The sequence below is a fragment of the Dermacentor andersoni genome, chromosome 1, assembly GCF_023375885.2.
Source record: "Dermacentor andersoni chromosome 1, qqDerAnde1_hic_scaffold, whole genome shotgun sequence".
NCBI lineage: Eukaryota > Metazoa > Arthropoda > Arachnida > Ixodida > Ixodidae > Dermacentor > Dermacentor andersoni.
The window spans coordinates 133,485,363-133,500,984 of record NC_092814.1 but is presented as its reverse complement, the minus strand read 5'-3'; the positions used below and the strand labels follow the sequence as shown (position 1 = coordinate 133,500,984).

Genomic DNA, 15,622 nt, shown 5'->3' with positions numbered 1-15,622 from the left:
AAAAGAATGGTAAGTTTTAAAAAAACATAGAAGCACAAAGTTTACAAATTCGTAGCTCTGCACCAAGAACAGATATTGCAATTCTGTAAATAAAATCTGTTAGAGCATCCAAAACGGAGAAATTTAATATATCAATTTATATCCTACAAAAATTTGTTACATTGTTCAGAAGTGTTTTGCAAAAGTCCTACTCTCATATAAGTGTTCTATTTGAGATCCATGTGTAATATATCAGTTTGGTCCACTTTAGATGTACTATTAGACACAACTTACAGCATTGTGATATAGTTTTTAATTGCTGTATTTTGAGTGTGAACTTGGCAGTCTTATTTCTGAAAATTTGCAATTTTTTACCAATAGTCACGAGATTCTAACTTTTTTAAATGAAGCGAACCTCGTCAAAATTGGTGTGGTGGTTCCCAAGAAAAACGATTTCTCCTTTCCCATGTATTTAGCTATAAGCCCCCGAGCTAAAGCTTCCTCTAAGCCGAGCTAAAGCTTCCTCTTAACTCTTCCCGTAACATGGAAACAAATGACCCTTTCTTGAAGGTTTTAGCAATGATTTTGTATTGACCCTTTCAGGGTCGATTTTTTTTTCACCGTATGCGACCACCCAGGGTCGATTTTTTTTATTGCAGATTTAAATTCTTCAAAGGGACCTATTTCGAAAAATATTTTCCGTAATTTTTCTAAGGTGACCGTAAAGTGAGCAAAAAATATATTGCATTGGTATACAGTCGAACCCGACTATATCGAACCCGTTTACATCGAATTATTCTATATATCGAACAATTTCTGGTCACGGTATAGTTACAATGAGTATATATAGCAAAAATTACGCTTACATCGAACAAATATTGCAGTGACTCCCGATATATCGAACGTCAAGCGGCGGAAAAGTGCCCCCAGAAGTTGGCTTTCCCTCGCGGTATCGGGGAAACCCGGCGGCGCGGCTCCATCCAACCGCTCTCCCTACCGTGACCGCGCTGCCTCGGGCTGTTCGGGCGAGCCGTCGACACTCCCCCTGTCGCGCATAGTGAAGTCTATTATCCTCCCTCTTTCTCTATCATCTTTCACTTCCCACTCCCTCTCCCCTGACGACGCTTCGCCGTGCTCCCTCACGGGTTGCAGAATCAAGCGTCCTTCCTTTCTTTAGATCACTATCTATCGACACTCCCCAGCAAAAAATGATCCTGGCCCGCCTACAGCGCTTGCTCAGACAGCCAATCAGAGGTTCTTGTGCGCTCTACGTGCAAGATGGCGAAAGTGCGAGTTGTCTGGCTGCTTCTCTGGTTTATCGTGTTTGCGCCTTGTGGGCCTTCTCCCGCAGTGTTGCCGTGATGAAGCGGCAGAATTCGCCTTTCGTCGTGAAGATCGAATTCATAAATCGCGTCGAACGCGATATCCCCGTAGCGTGCAAGATTCCGAGGAGCACTCTCAGCACGATTAGGGCTAAAGTGGCCAGACTCGCAACCCGGTGCCCATGGCGCCCGACGCGTACGCACGGCCGTGTACGAGGCGTTCGTCATACGTGCCGGTTTCCGCGTGCTCGGTGATGACTGTAAATTCTGATGAATGCGACGAAGCCGTTGCCGGTGTTGCCGAAGTTTGGAGCGAGCTGTCAAAATTTCCGGGACATTCGAATCAACGGTGGACGAGTTTGTGAGTGCAGATGATGGTGTCGCGACGACGGTAGATCCCGAAACGAAGACTACATCGCCGACATCGTACCGAGCACAAATGAAAGTAGGCACGTTGAGGAAAGCAACTACGGTCCTTTGCCCACATCCTCCGAAGTGATTGGTGCACTCGCATTAGTCCGGTGCTTCTGCGCGAATGCGGAAGGTTGCGGCCTCAGCTGCTCGGACTCCTTAGACAACGTGGGGAAGTGCGTGCGTCGCAGGCAGCGAAATTGCCCAAGCAGAAGAAAATGCAGGACTAACTTATGCGAAACTAAGCTAGTTTCGTCAATAAACTGATTTTATAAATGGTATGTGCTTTTATGACATCCAATTATTTAGCAGGCTTATATCGAATTATGCTCTATATCGAACTGATAGGCGTTTTTTTGCGAGTTCGATATAGCCGGGTTTGACTGTATATGTACTGTTTATTCATGAATAACAGTAATAAAAAAAGGAAATAAACTTCTAAGAATTAAAAATTTGATGCATTGTTATACACAATTCAAGGCTTAGAAAATGCACACATGAGAATATTTCACAAGTCTTAAATGTTCCTGCTCTTACACTAATATTTACGTCCATAGCGTAATCGAACTGCATAGGTGAGCGCACACAAGAAAACTCTGTGGTTGTGTGCCCGTCAAAAAAGCAAAATGTGTGACAAACTTGCGCTAATCTTCAGCTTATCACCAACCAGAGGCAATTAGTTCTTGTGAGTCTCAAAAAAAAAAAATAATAATAAGCGCATGCACGGCGGCATTCTTCATATGCATACCCCTGTGAGCAATAAACGATCGAGTAACAGGCAGTCGCCTTTTGAGCGATTAGTAACGAGATAGCCATAATTTTTGGGAGCGCAAGAAACCGGAACTGCCCGCGGAACGAAACCCAAACTAACCTCCGCCTACCCGCCCGCACACCAATGCGCGAGCGGTAGTATATAGACGCGCCATAGCAAACAAACCATCCAACGAAAACCGAGAGGGAGGCGTGAGTAAAAAAATTCCTGTATTCCCACCTAGTGGCAGCACATGCGAGGAAAGAAAAAGTTTGGAAATTGGTGCGCTTTTTAAACCTACAGACGGCGGCGTAAATATATGGCATCGACCATTTTGGACTTGTTCGTGGTGCCGTATATTTACGTCATTGACCGTGAGAGGGTTAAATATGTTATTGCAGTTACAACAGCATACTATATATCACAATAAAGCTTATGAGAACTCGATTATCTGACATCCTCAGATTCACTGCTATAGTATCATGAGGATAGAGCAGAATTGCAAGAATGTCGTTCTTGTGAGAATGCAATTACCAGCGTGCCTGCCATCTTCACCATTATCAGGTGCACACCTCTGCACATTCGTTAAAAATTTCGTCCACATGGCAGAACAAAAAATTATGTACTACTCGGAAAGCGAAAGTCTACTCCTTATACTCCATTCTAGATCGAAAAGCAAGTCCGTAATGTCACCAGGATTGAAATCGGGTGCAGCACTCTTGGCTCATCCTTGACCTGCGTTCAGTGGTTGCGGTAAGGAAAGAGTTAAAGGGACACTAAAGGCAAATACTAAGTCGGTGTAAACTGTTTAAGTACTGTAAAAACCGGACTATAGGTCGGACAGGAATATAGGTCGATCCCCCAACTAACGAATTCTAAAAATGAAAAAAATCTTTTTCAATGGCAAAAGTACCGAAAGACACCCTTACCTTGGAACAAATGCGACTCATGCACAATAGTGACAGTATTTATTTAAATGCTGCTCGCATGTGCACCCGGCCAATTTTTAACAGTATCGCGCAGCCATCGACCCGCGTGCTTGTCAGCACCTTATTAATGGCGATGAGCGGCGAAACAAACAAGATACGCGCATGTGTACACGTGCGTTTACTTTCACTATTTCGCCACTCTGTGCCGTGATAAGGTGCTAACAAACACGCGGGTCGATGGTCGTGCGATACTGTTAAAAATTGGCCAGGTGTACAGTACACAGAAGGGCACGAAGTGCGCAAGTGCTACTCCGAATCAGAGCAATGCCTTTGATCAGAGTCGTCCGAACTAGAGTCAGATGACGAGTGCTTCTCGCTGCCCAGTCCAGAGGCATGCGCGATCTCTACCGCTTCCAAATGTATGCATTCGGCAGTCACAGGCAGCGATCTTACACGCAGCTCTCAGACGAACTCCGCAACCTTGTCTTCCAGTTCTGCGGTCCACCCACGGAATGACGTTTTCTGTTGGTTTGCTGCTTCTGCCTCCGCCAGTACCGAATGCTCTTTTCGGATACTCCAAATTCATGCTGTGCCGCAAGGTTGCTGTGAGCTTCCGCGCACTCAATTGCCTTTTTCTTGAAGGCAACGGTGAATTGCCGTCTGCTTCCGCTCATTTTGAAAGAAAATGTGAAAAAGTAGCCTTTAACCAATATAACTTTGCGACAATGTAAACGCAAATTGGCGGTGCCACAATGTCACCACGCCGCGCTGCTGCTGATGGCGAAGGCGGCTCTTTACTTCATCCGCCCATTGTTGCAAGACTTCCGTAGTTTTTCCGCCAATGTCCGGTATATAAGACAAGGGTCGACTTTTCGCAATGGTTTTTTGAAAAAAAGTTCAACTTATATTCCGGTTTTTACGGTACCATTCCAGAAACCTTGCAACGCTTGTTTTGTGACAAGAAAAGACTAAGCTTACGAGAAAACTTTATCTGAAGGGTCAGAATACCTTTTTCGAAATTCAGATCTCCCGCCACCCAACCGGGGGAGTGGTGATGTTGCATACGCCATCACCGCTCTTTTCTGCCATCAGTGAGTAAAACGGCACCCGACAGACAGCGGCACCAAGCCAAGACAGAGTAGCAGATTCGCCGCTGAAGCTTCTTTTTGGTTAAGTGCCGTAGACCGTTCGGGCATCCCGCAACGTCACATGGAAGTTGAATTCTCTGCTACTTGCAGTTTGTGCGAGTTTCACGAGCCAGCAAAACAAGTGCAGCACAACGTGATCAGGAAAGTGCTGAAACGCGAAAGCATGGGTGGCACAGAGTTGAGCGAAAACGAAACCGTTTTAACGCTCGCATCGTTGTCAACGGTAATTTCAATTAGTTCTCTTTTCTAACCATGAAATGGAACTGGACAAGTAGCATTTTATTTCATCTTATAATACAATACGAGGATGTATTTTGCAACGAGTAGTTGAGTACTCAGGACAGAATTTAACTGAGGAGTGCTTTCGTCATCAGACAAGTGCTTGAATGTCCCAGAGGTGTCTCTAATTATGTCCTGCATTTACCTCGATTTCTCAATTATTAAGGTCCTGTTCACGATAATATTGACGCTTTGGAGATTCTCGAGCACTAATATATCACTTTAGTTTGACTTAGTGTTTCCCTTGAGTGTCCCTTTAAAAGAACTCTCTAGGTTTCAGACTTGAAGGCTGAATGTGTCACTTTGAGGAGTTAACCCCTTCAAGCGTCTACTAATTCTATGAAATGAAAATTTAGTTTCAACATATTTCTTGTACCTTCAGAATCGTGTAATCTGTATAGCTGCAGAAGAAATTAGTAATTTTCTATTCTTACTGAATTTTATCAAGTTTAGAGAATGTGGACTCCATGAGAGAACTCTTTATAAAAACCGAATATGAAAATGTTAATTATTTCCCGTCTAGCATGCTTAAAAAGCACCCACCTGGACTCTTGAAATGTATACCTGATGTAAAACATTGTGAAAACAATGAATGAACTGAACCCACTTGCATGAAGACAAACTGGCACTGCAAGGGCCATCATCGAGCCATCTAACTTCCAACTTGTTTTACTAAAATACTTTGCACTTACTGTTCAAACTTGCAGCATAGGTCCAATCAGAACTGCTGCAAGATGTGAGTGACATATTTTAAATTAAAAAGGTAACACGCCAGATGCTGTTCAGCACCCAGGTGTTACTAATGAGCAAAAATGATCGAGGTTGGTTTTTCTCAGATTGCTTTTGACATCTTGCAGTTGGTGTGGTTAAGAAAATGCTAAAAGCATTTTATTTTCAGTGGCTATTGCTTTTGCCAATACAGTTCGAAATCTGTCTCCATAGTGTTTGCCCAACTTCAGCAACAAAACCCTTGTGGATTATTGCTATCTATGAGAGGATACTGTGATGAAGCTTTATTTTTCCATATTAATGTGTAAATTTGTTGTGTGAATAGAGCTAATCCATTTCATAATGAACAGGTGCACATACAACTGGGTAGAATGTTTTGTCAGTGAAAAGGTTTATCAAGATAAAATTGGCCCCTCTCTTCCCCAAAAACGTGTGGCAATCTACAAACAGAGTACTCCACCCCCTACTCTACCCCTGCGGGGGGTCAATCCCTACTGGAGGAAGAGCCTCCTGCAGGTGGAGGAGAGTCTCCATCCATGGGGCAGCTGACAATGTCACCTGTCTCAGCGGGCTTCACAGCCTACCTCGACAGCTACATGGAGCCCCGGCTATCAACAGCTGGGCAGCCACACGTGCGGCTTGCCAGTGTGCCCCGGCCTTCAGCCATTGCCCCACAGCGTCAGGGGTCCAGTCGTCGCTCCTCGCACTATGCGTGTAAAGCTGGCCTGTCCTTAGCTGCCCGTTTGTGCCTGCTCGCTTTACATGATGGCTTCTCCTTACAGCTGTTATGTTAGGCACTGCATGTTTACCTGCTTATACCTAATATACATAATATACCTGCATGTTTTCTTAGAATATGCAGGTAAATGTGAATTTATATTTCTCTCACTACAGCAGTGAACCATGTACATAATTCGTCAGCTTTTCAGGTTAGATTCCTTATTTCGTTGCTTGTATTGATGAGAGTACAAAAAATTCTGTATTTGATCAAAGTTGCATACATCACTTTGGTTTTGCTTGTATTGTGGTTTATAGATTGCCCTGGTGCAAACAAGGTAGCACATTTGTTGCTGAAGTTCTCATGCTTATTTTGCTCACTGCAGTGGCAAATGCAAATGAGCTGTTGCAGCTTTTGGGGTTGTCATCATGTAAGGTCTAGTACATGGCAGGCTTCCTTTCCCAGTATTGGTGTGATTGTGCACAGTGGTCTGAATGCCATTGCTGTCTTTATAGCTTGTCATCTAGTGCTTTCGCCTGTCTGTACTTAACAGACAGCGTCGTCTCGTGGCTTTGGGCTGTTTGTGCTGGACTCTCATACCTGTGTCATAGCTGCCCTCCTTTTAGCACATTAACCCCCGTATTCAGAAATGCAACTTAATTTGAAGCCCATGCTTGACTTGATCTGAGTGACACCTATCGTGAACGCGCCGAAGGAAACGCAGTGAGCGTCTTTGGGCACGTTAACGCCAGGCGTCATCTAAATCAAGTCAAGCATGGGCTTCGACTTCAGTTGCATTTCTGAATACGGGGGTAAGAGTAGCTGCTCACTGCTTCATGTCATCTTACTCACACGCCCAAAAAGTCAAGTGTCTAAGTAAATAATTTGCTATCACAGCATGGTGCTTCTGGCTGTCATGAAATTCAAGCAGTTGATGTGCACCCAATAGAGCCTGTTGCTTTTGTCTTGTTATAGCTGCTTGTACTATGGACACTGCTTGCACTAGCATGTTTGCAGTGCTAGTTATTCTGACTAATTTGTTGCTACTTTATTTTGGCAGCCATACGCTCCGGGGACTACTACCTTTTTGATGACTTTGCTGGAATGGATATTGATCTTGACCTTGATGTCAAAAGTCGAAAAGCTACTGAAGAGGAAGATGCAGATGTCAAAATCCGAGGCATTAATGCTGTGAGTGGACTAGCTGGAATAAAAAAGAACTTGGTTATGTGGGATTTCATGTGGCAATGTGTATGAACTATTAGAAGATTGGTTATGAGTATTGACTCTAGTCAATCTAGCTAGGCATGTGTTTAGGCTTTGTCTTGGAAAGTGTGTTCTTCCTCAAAGATTAAATGCTTTGCTGCAGGATTTTGTACCACTATGCTGAGTGAGTACATGGGCATGTCCCAACAGTTGGACAGAGGCTATGTGGACAAATGGGCTTAGCAAAAGAATTTAGTAATGATTGATGATTTAGAGAGAACTGTAGAGAGAAAAAAAAATGTGCTTTCAAAACCAGGAAAAAAAAACTGTTTCTTGTGTAATGTTGCAGCTGAAAATTCAGTCAATAGAAAATTTTGCCAAATCAAAACGCACACACTTTAGCAGAGCAAATAATTCCATTCAGGTAGTTACAGCAAATATTGCAGGGTCCTGCATAGTTCGCTGCGCCTGTTTGAAAAATGATTCTGTGCTCACCGCTGCACTGTTCTTGCTCAAATTTTGCAGAAAGATTGCATTTTAGAGTCTATTTCATTTAGTGTAGCACTTGACACAGTTAATTGCCTGGTTTTTAAGAAAAAAGTGCAAATTTACTTTCGCCTATAGGAATGCGAGCTGCTGTCGCGATGGCGAAAGCATAAACTTGTGTCGCTGTCTGCCGGCAGCTGCAAAAAGCACTGTTTCAGGGAGGGCAGTCACGTGTTCCAGAAGCGGGCAACATACAATTGAAATTTGATCCTTTATGCAACTAAGTACAATTGCTGATTGAATGTTTTCTTACACGAAAGGAAGCACAAAATTTTCTGAATTATCAAGCATTTGTGGAAAGCTAAATTTAATAAGAAAAAAATTTCATTTTTGTAGAATTTAAGGGTTTGCGACAAAAGGTTGTTTCATATAGAGTTTCGTGCCATGTCAACGATATCATCACATCAGTGGTACGAAGTGAAGCTAGCCACGCTTTCGCATTCACTTTGCCCCTACAGCTGATAGTGTCACCTGCAGTGTGACGACACTATCGTGAAAAATGCCGGAAGCGGGGAGGGAATGTTTTGTCTGCCTGTCGCTTCAATGCACTTGCAAAACTCAAGAACATGCAACCGCCATTACTAAACATGCCAGGAAGACAGCACACATGATGCCAAGCCATTAGCACATACACCCTTTGCGCACATGGCAGATTACCTCTCAAACAGTGTGTGGGCTGCATATGCGCTCAGCCGTGCTGACAACCATGCGCATACACGAGCCATGCTAGAAAAGGAGAGGCATGTCCCCCTGCCTTACCTTTCGCATGCGCTTGATCACATTATCGCGAGCGCACTTTAAATAACATATTAAATAATGAATCAATTTTTTACTATTTTTCAACAAATTTTAATATTTTTTGGCTTTGGGTATAGTGTTTTTCAAATTCTAAGGATGACTGGTCTGTTATTATTATTCATATATCTACATGCGTGCTTCCTACATAAGTTAAGGGAGTCCTGAACCACCCCCCCAGGTTTGGTGAAAAAATTCAAGCCCTGTCGTGTTCAAATCAAACGTTCACATGCGCACTACAGTTGCATGTAGCTGCAGTCTGCTGCGTAGTGTAGATACTAGAGAGTTTTAGAATACGGGCCCCAAACATTTTGGGGCCCCAAAGAAATAGCGTAGAAGCCACTGCGCATGCGCGAGACGCAAACTGCGTTTGGGTTTTGCGTTGGGAACGCTATTTCAACGATTTAGCGAGAGCCTAAATAGCGGCCCCAAAAGCTTTGCTTCAGCAAACATGGCGGCACCCATCGAAGCGATGGCTCTAACCTAGCACTAAACTGGGTTCGATTCGTGGTAATGTGTGAAGTTAGGAGAAATGAGTGCGGTTATCGCTTTCTCTCAGCTAGCGTGTGTTATGAAGATTGATTCATTAGACGCCGCTGATTCCGAATTTGATTGTGGATTTTATGGCTTGTAGGCCTAACACAGCTAAGCTTGGCTGTTGAAGGCACATAAAGTTGACTTGCTTAAAACTAAGCGCAACTAATTGTTTGCTGCTTATAGAATAACCTCTAAATTGTAATTAAACGTGAATACACACGAGTCAAAATTACTATTCCTATCATAAAATGGTATATTTTGTTTATTTCTAATAGCTTTTCTTTGACACCGTAGTGGCGCTGTCAGTGCAAGACGCTATCCGCAAATATAAAACCCTATTCTAAAACTCTTCACTCCTTTTTGCCCCAACGCTAACGCCCGCAAAGCTCTTTGGGGCCTCAAACTATTGGGGCCCCTATTCTAAAGCTCTCTACTGTGGCCACTGTAGGGTGCCGCAACCAGTCCACGGGCTAGGTGCACTGCGACTTGCTGAGGACAACCACGTTTAGCTTACGTTTGGCATGTGTTAGGCGCCAAAATCGGAAGTAGTGGTGTGTACTTTAACTGCACGTCACGGTGACGTGGAGTGCTGTGGGCATGCCCCGCTCCTCCATAGCCTTTGCAGTGCAAGGCATTGAAGAAGGAGCGGAATCCAGCTAAATTAATGAGCATGGATGCAATCTTCACCTTCATTGCAGTTTATCAAAGTCTGTTTTCTTTTTCAGCTGCTGAGTAATGCAATGAAAAGTGGAACCATAAAGTGTGCATCAGAAGATGCTCGCTTGGTGTCCGAGGAGGCAGATGATGTTAATGAGTCAAGCCGTCTATCTCCTATTGTGAGCATGGACCGATCACCACTCAGTCGCACCGTTTCCGGAACATCACAGGTCTTGGCTTTTCCTTTTTCATTGCATGTTCAAGCTTGGAAGTCAGAGTTATTCAAGCTTTATAACTGAATATTGCATGTTTTAAAAAAATGTGTTTTATCTGCCTGTCTAAAGGCTCATTGTTTAGTTTTTTGTATGGATTGGTCGTTGTACTTGCAGTGCAATATAGCCCACGTATGGTAACCTATTTGCAAGCATTAAAATAATTTCTTTTAGTTTTTTGTGAAATACGTAGGCCTTTTTTGTTTGTTAAAGGAAATGCTTGAAAGCAATTTCAGACGTTTTGACCTTTAACCAACAGCTGTTAGCCTAAGTGTTACTTATATTTTCCTCTCCTTGCAAGTGCTCAGGTTCAATAGAATTCACAGTTATGCAGGTACGGGGCTCGTCATCTTGAAACATGGCAGGACGAAACGACATAGAGAAGAGAAAACACAAATTAGTGCAAGGAATTATACCAACTTTTGTTCTTTTGCACATTGTAGTAATGCCCTACAAAGCCAAGTTTTAGTGCATGTAACGTTTTGCTGTCACGTAATGTTGCACTATAGGTGTTACACTTAAATTGCATACTTTAAATCGCTTTTATGGGTTAACTAAGGGGGAGGCAGAGATAAGATTTGTCACAAGGAGTGCTAAGCAACTAAAGGTGATATTTGCAAAATTTCAAAGTTGCGAAATAATTAGCACAATCGTAATGGCCAAACTTTATATCTATAATGTCATGCTATAGTGTAACGCTTAAGTGTTACACTCTATTGTGTGTATGTGTTTTAGGGTAGACAGACCAATGAGGTTTGTCTTATTGGATTTTTTTTAATCCTGCAAAAGCATGCACACACACAAAACCCTGTTTAGTGAAATTTGAGGAACTGATTTTTCACTAATCTTTTTGGAACATTAAGCAAGAAAATCATTCATAAAATTTGGACTAAGTTAAATAGAAATGGACCTCATATTCAAAATAAGCAGATAAAATTACACATGTCAATAAACTTTCAGCACCATAACTCGAATAAAGACTTCTTTTAAATAATTGTAATTGTAGTAACTGTAGTTACTGATTTACTTAAATAACTGCAGTAAATCAGTTAAAGATGCCAGAGGTGTCCAGTAATGCCTTTCTTGTCACTGCATTTCTATTTTATGACTCATTTTTCTTCTGTTGTTTAATCCATCTGCACGTCACTTCAGGCTGCACTTTCAATATTTCATTTTCTGCTGTGCACCATTGCATGTTGAACATCTCTTAAAACCCCATTGGAACTGTGCAAAATATATAGAGTGTGTAGCAGTGTGCATCTCACACACATTGTCAGTACCATCAGTGGCTGCTCCAGCATTATGCTGGATGATTATGCACTGCTCACTGCCTTCAAGTGTACCTTCGCCTATGTGTGATCATGGCTATTGATTGCAGAATCTCTGATCAGCAAACAATTGCAAAAGCAAACATATTGTACAACTTATGAAAGAGAATGTGTGTGTGCGTAGTAAAGCATGTAGAAAGGCTGATTACTATGGAAGTGCTCATTACTAAAACATGTCTTGCTGGAGTGTACAGAAATTGAATCCGAAAGGAAAAAGCTCTTCCCTCTAGCCTACCGACAGAATATTCCTTGATATCCAGCAATGTTGCTTGGTGCTGATCGACTTTTTGACAGAAAATCTGTTTTTAACTTTCTGCAAGATGTTAGTTTATTGCAAGTTATAGGCCCAAGAGTTTCGTAGCACAGCATCTCACCAGAGGCTGCTGCTATGATAGTAGCATTTTGTAGAGCACGTGCCTACAGGCCCTTGCATTTAAGGGCCTCGCTGAGGCAATAATGCTATTGGCATTTATATATTTTTGTATCTCATTCTGTCAGAGCATATCTTTCAGATTCACAGCACATCTGACAAGTCATTGTGACTATTTTAATAGATATATAATTGTTTTACTACTGTTTTTTAGGCCCCTATACAGCCACGTTACATTGTTATAGCCAACCATGATGCCATTTGTCATTTATTACATCATTGACTGCATTACACATTGCTTGGCATTCTGGCCATGATTGGCCCTTGCACCATAAAATACCACATATCATCATCATCAAATATTCAAATTGTAATGTCTGCTAAGCCCCTGTGAGCAAGCTGAAGTAGAAACTCATCAGAGCAAAAAGAACATTGAAAACAAGAAATTGCCAGGGAAGCTATATTGATGAAACCAGTAACCTTGCAGAAAAATCATTAAAACAATGTCTGGATGATGTGGCCAAAAGACTGTTCATTAAATTAATTGACCGAGCAGCATTAAGTTATGTGTGATGCCATTAACTTCAATTCAGCCCCTATCATTGCTAAAATAAACTTGTCAACCCGCATGCTTTTAGAATCATGCATACCATCTACTGTACGTATGATAAACAGAATGCAGTCCCCTCTCCGCTTTGCAAGACTTATTTGCAGACCTTACGTCATTCATTGCATATATAACTGAAGTTGCTGTGCATTTTGTTTGTTATCAAAGTACCCATACTGTGTTCTGAAAGTGCATATACATTCTATTTTGAATGGCAAGTGTACATTTTCTTAACTATTTTCTTCTTTCTTCAGACAATCCTTCCTCAAATCCTTAACTTCAGTTTCTATTGAGCTTTCATACTGCTGAGAACCAAGCTTTTGTTGTTCGTAGTACAGAGTTACATCATTCACTTGCATATTTCATGATAAAATTTTTAAAGGAAGCATTATTCACAGCAAGTGAGCTGCTCTCTCTAGGAGTCATCTGCTGCAGCTGTCGTGGAAGAGACCTCAATGACGCATTAACAGGGTTATATGACTGTCCTGCAGCACAGTCCCGATATATACCTGCTATACTTGTAGCCTATTTGTTGCATAGGAACGTGTGTTTCAGAAATCCTTCTTACAAGTATGTGCTTGTCGAGAAACATTATGGTGTCTGCAGCCATCCAAGTCATCTAGCAGACCATTGCCAAGTGCAAGCGACTTGCCTTCCACGAGTGCTGACGAGGCAGTCCTCCCAGAGGACCCCCGTCATGAGACTCATGAGGGAGAGACTGCTGTGTTCCCTCTTGCACCCACCGCCACTGCCACCCCTGCTGCTCCCGCTGCTGCTCCCGCTGCTGCTCCCGCTGCGGCTCCCACTGCTGCTCCCACCATCGCACTTTCTAGTGGTCCCACTGCTTCCAAGCTTTCACAGCCTCAAGAGCCTAGCCAGGTTAGTTCCCTGGTTCCCAGCACCTTGAGTATGTTGAAATTTTACGAAATTGTTGTGGCATCCTCACTGATAAACATCCTGTGTTGGTTGGTATGTTTTCATAAATACTGTTGCTCCCCTTTCTTTATGTTAGGTTTGGAAAGGCTGTTGTTAAAAATTAGGGTACACATAAAGTTAATCTTTATTCTGCACAAGTTTTGTTCTTGTACTGTGGCACAAACCGCTTAGGCAGTGTTATTTCTTCACTGCATACATGGTCATTAAAGTGATTAAAAAAAATTGGCACCATTAGACTAGAGACTTACCCACCTACCATGGCTGAGGTAATTGCAAGCAACACTTCTTTCTCATCAGGCTCTTCTATTCCACTACAGATGATGTGTCACTAGCATTTATTACCAGAACGCTATTTTTTAAGTACTTGCACTTAAAAGATGTGCACATCATTATTCAAGTCTTACCTGTTACATGTCATGCACAAGGCATAGTTGTCAGCAGATGGGTTATGGCCAAGTGGCTAGCATGTCTAGTATGTGCACCAGTGCTGGCTCTGGGAGAATCCGTTCAAATCCTGTCACAGGACAGATTATTACAGGGAATATTTTTCTCCTTTCTTTGAGAGTGGTGAAGGGCCCCATGTTTTTACAAGAACATGGAAAACAAAACCAAGGTTGTGAGCCGTGTATTTGTTGCCAAATTTAAAAACCTGAATCGTCTCATGGTTTATGTGCACAGTCACTAAAGTGTTAATTTGGTCGAGTTCATTTCTCACAGAGAAATTGTTTTAGCACTGACATACATAAACACAAGGGGCACATTACACGAAGTTTCATGTATCGTGGGCTCCTTTTTGTGTCTTTATGTCAATATGTGCACAGTGTGAAGTGCACACATTCATGTGTGCCAGCCGCTGTGGTTTTTCTGGAAGCTTTGAACTCTCCCAATGGAGGCTGACGAAAATGCATGAAAAGGATGAATGCAGTGTTTGTTGCATTTTAGTCACCTTTCGCTCATTGCTACAAGATGTACTGACCTTTTCTGGAGCTCTGGGCACTCGCAATAACTCATATGCTCGGGTCTGCCACCAAGCTCAAGATACCAGGTTTGATTTCTTGCTGTAGCATTTCAATCACAGTCAACTGCAAAAACAATGTGCCGAGGTTTTCGTGCATGTTTAAGAAATCCAGGTGATCAAGCTCAATGTGGAGCTCTTCATTACAGTGACCTCTATAGACAGGGTGTAGCTTTGGGATGTTAAACAGGATTATTACTTATTACTCATATTGTGATGTTTATGGGGCACACTAACAGTACTGTGGTGTTAACATGCTTAAAGCCATAAAGTTAAATTTCGAATGCTTGTGAATAAAAAAAAAATTCATGAGTTTTACTAAGAAGTCGCCCTTGCACAAGAATATATACTGCAGCTCAACCCCCATCTGGGGTTTACTTAAGCCATTCTGATTTTCTGAAGTAGTTGCACTGTTTTTTAGGGAATAGCTGTTGAACAATAATGTCTATTTTAGGTGCCAGGGAGTGAAGCACCACCACCGGAAAGTGCAGCTCAACAGCCACCAGTGGAGGACACATATGCTGAACGGATACGCAGCCTTCTGGCCTTTGGCTGGGCTCTTCTGGACAGCATGCTGATCAGTGCCACTGCCAAGCTCAATTCAGTCTCTCGTGACTATCGTTATGTGGCACGCAAGCTTGCCGACGAAAAGCGCATTGTCAAGGCTCAGGTGAGAAATGGCCATTGTCTTGGTGCAAATGTTAAGTGCAGGATGAATGCAAAAAGCTGAATGAGGAAAAGTGCAAGTGCCTGCCAAGTGTACAATGTAAATTGTATCTTGGAATGCATGCACATTTTATATTCGTACATGGTGTACAAAAGTCTCTAAAATGCAAAGTGTTTGGCTTGTTCAAAGCTAAAGCATCTTTGGTTTCAGCTGAGGAATGCCAAGCACATGTGAACGGTATTCATACTGCATATCCATTGTTAATTGAAAAGGTTTATGCCTCATCATATTGCAGGAAGAAAAGCTCTGAGGCATTTATGCTAAGTCACAGGGAATGTTTCACTATATGAGAGCTGTAGTCATTCAGCATAGACTTGGCATGCATTAGTACCCTTTCCCAATGTAATGTTGTTCCAAAAT

The 15,622-nt window shown here is 42.4% G+C and overlaps 1 protein-coding gene across 3 annotated transcripts in view; it reads left to right on the top strand.

The window, feature by feature from the left end:
• Positions 1–15,622, top strand: part of Piezo (piezo type mechanosensitive ion channel component) — a 237,466-nt gene that overhangs the window by 161,617 nt on the left and 60,227 nt on the right. For all 3 annotated transcript variants that reach the window (XM_050191503.3, XM_055062065.2, XM_050191500.3), the window contains 4 exons: positions 7,327–7,457; positions 10,076–10,237; positions 13,191–13,463; positions 14,990–15,205. In XM_050191503.3, coding sequence (XP_050047460.1) covers positions 7,327–7,457; positions 10,076–10,237; positions 13,191–13,463; positions 14,990–15,205 — 782 coding nt within the window. The remainder of the gene's footprint in view (positions 1–7,326; positions 7,458–10,075; positions 10,238–13,190; positions 13,464–14,989; positions 15,206–15,622) is intronic.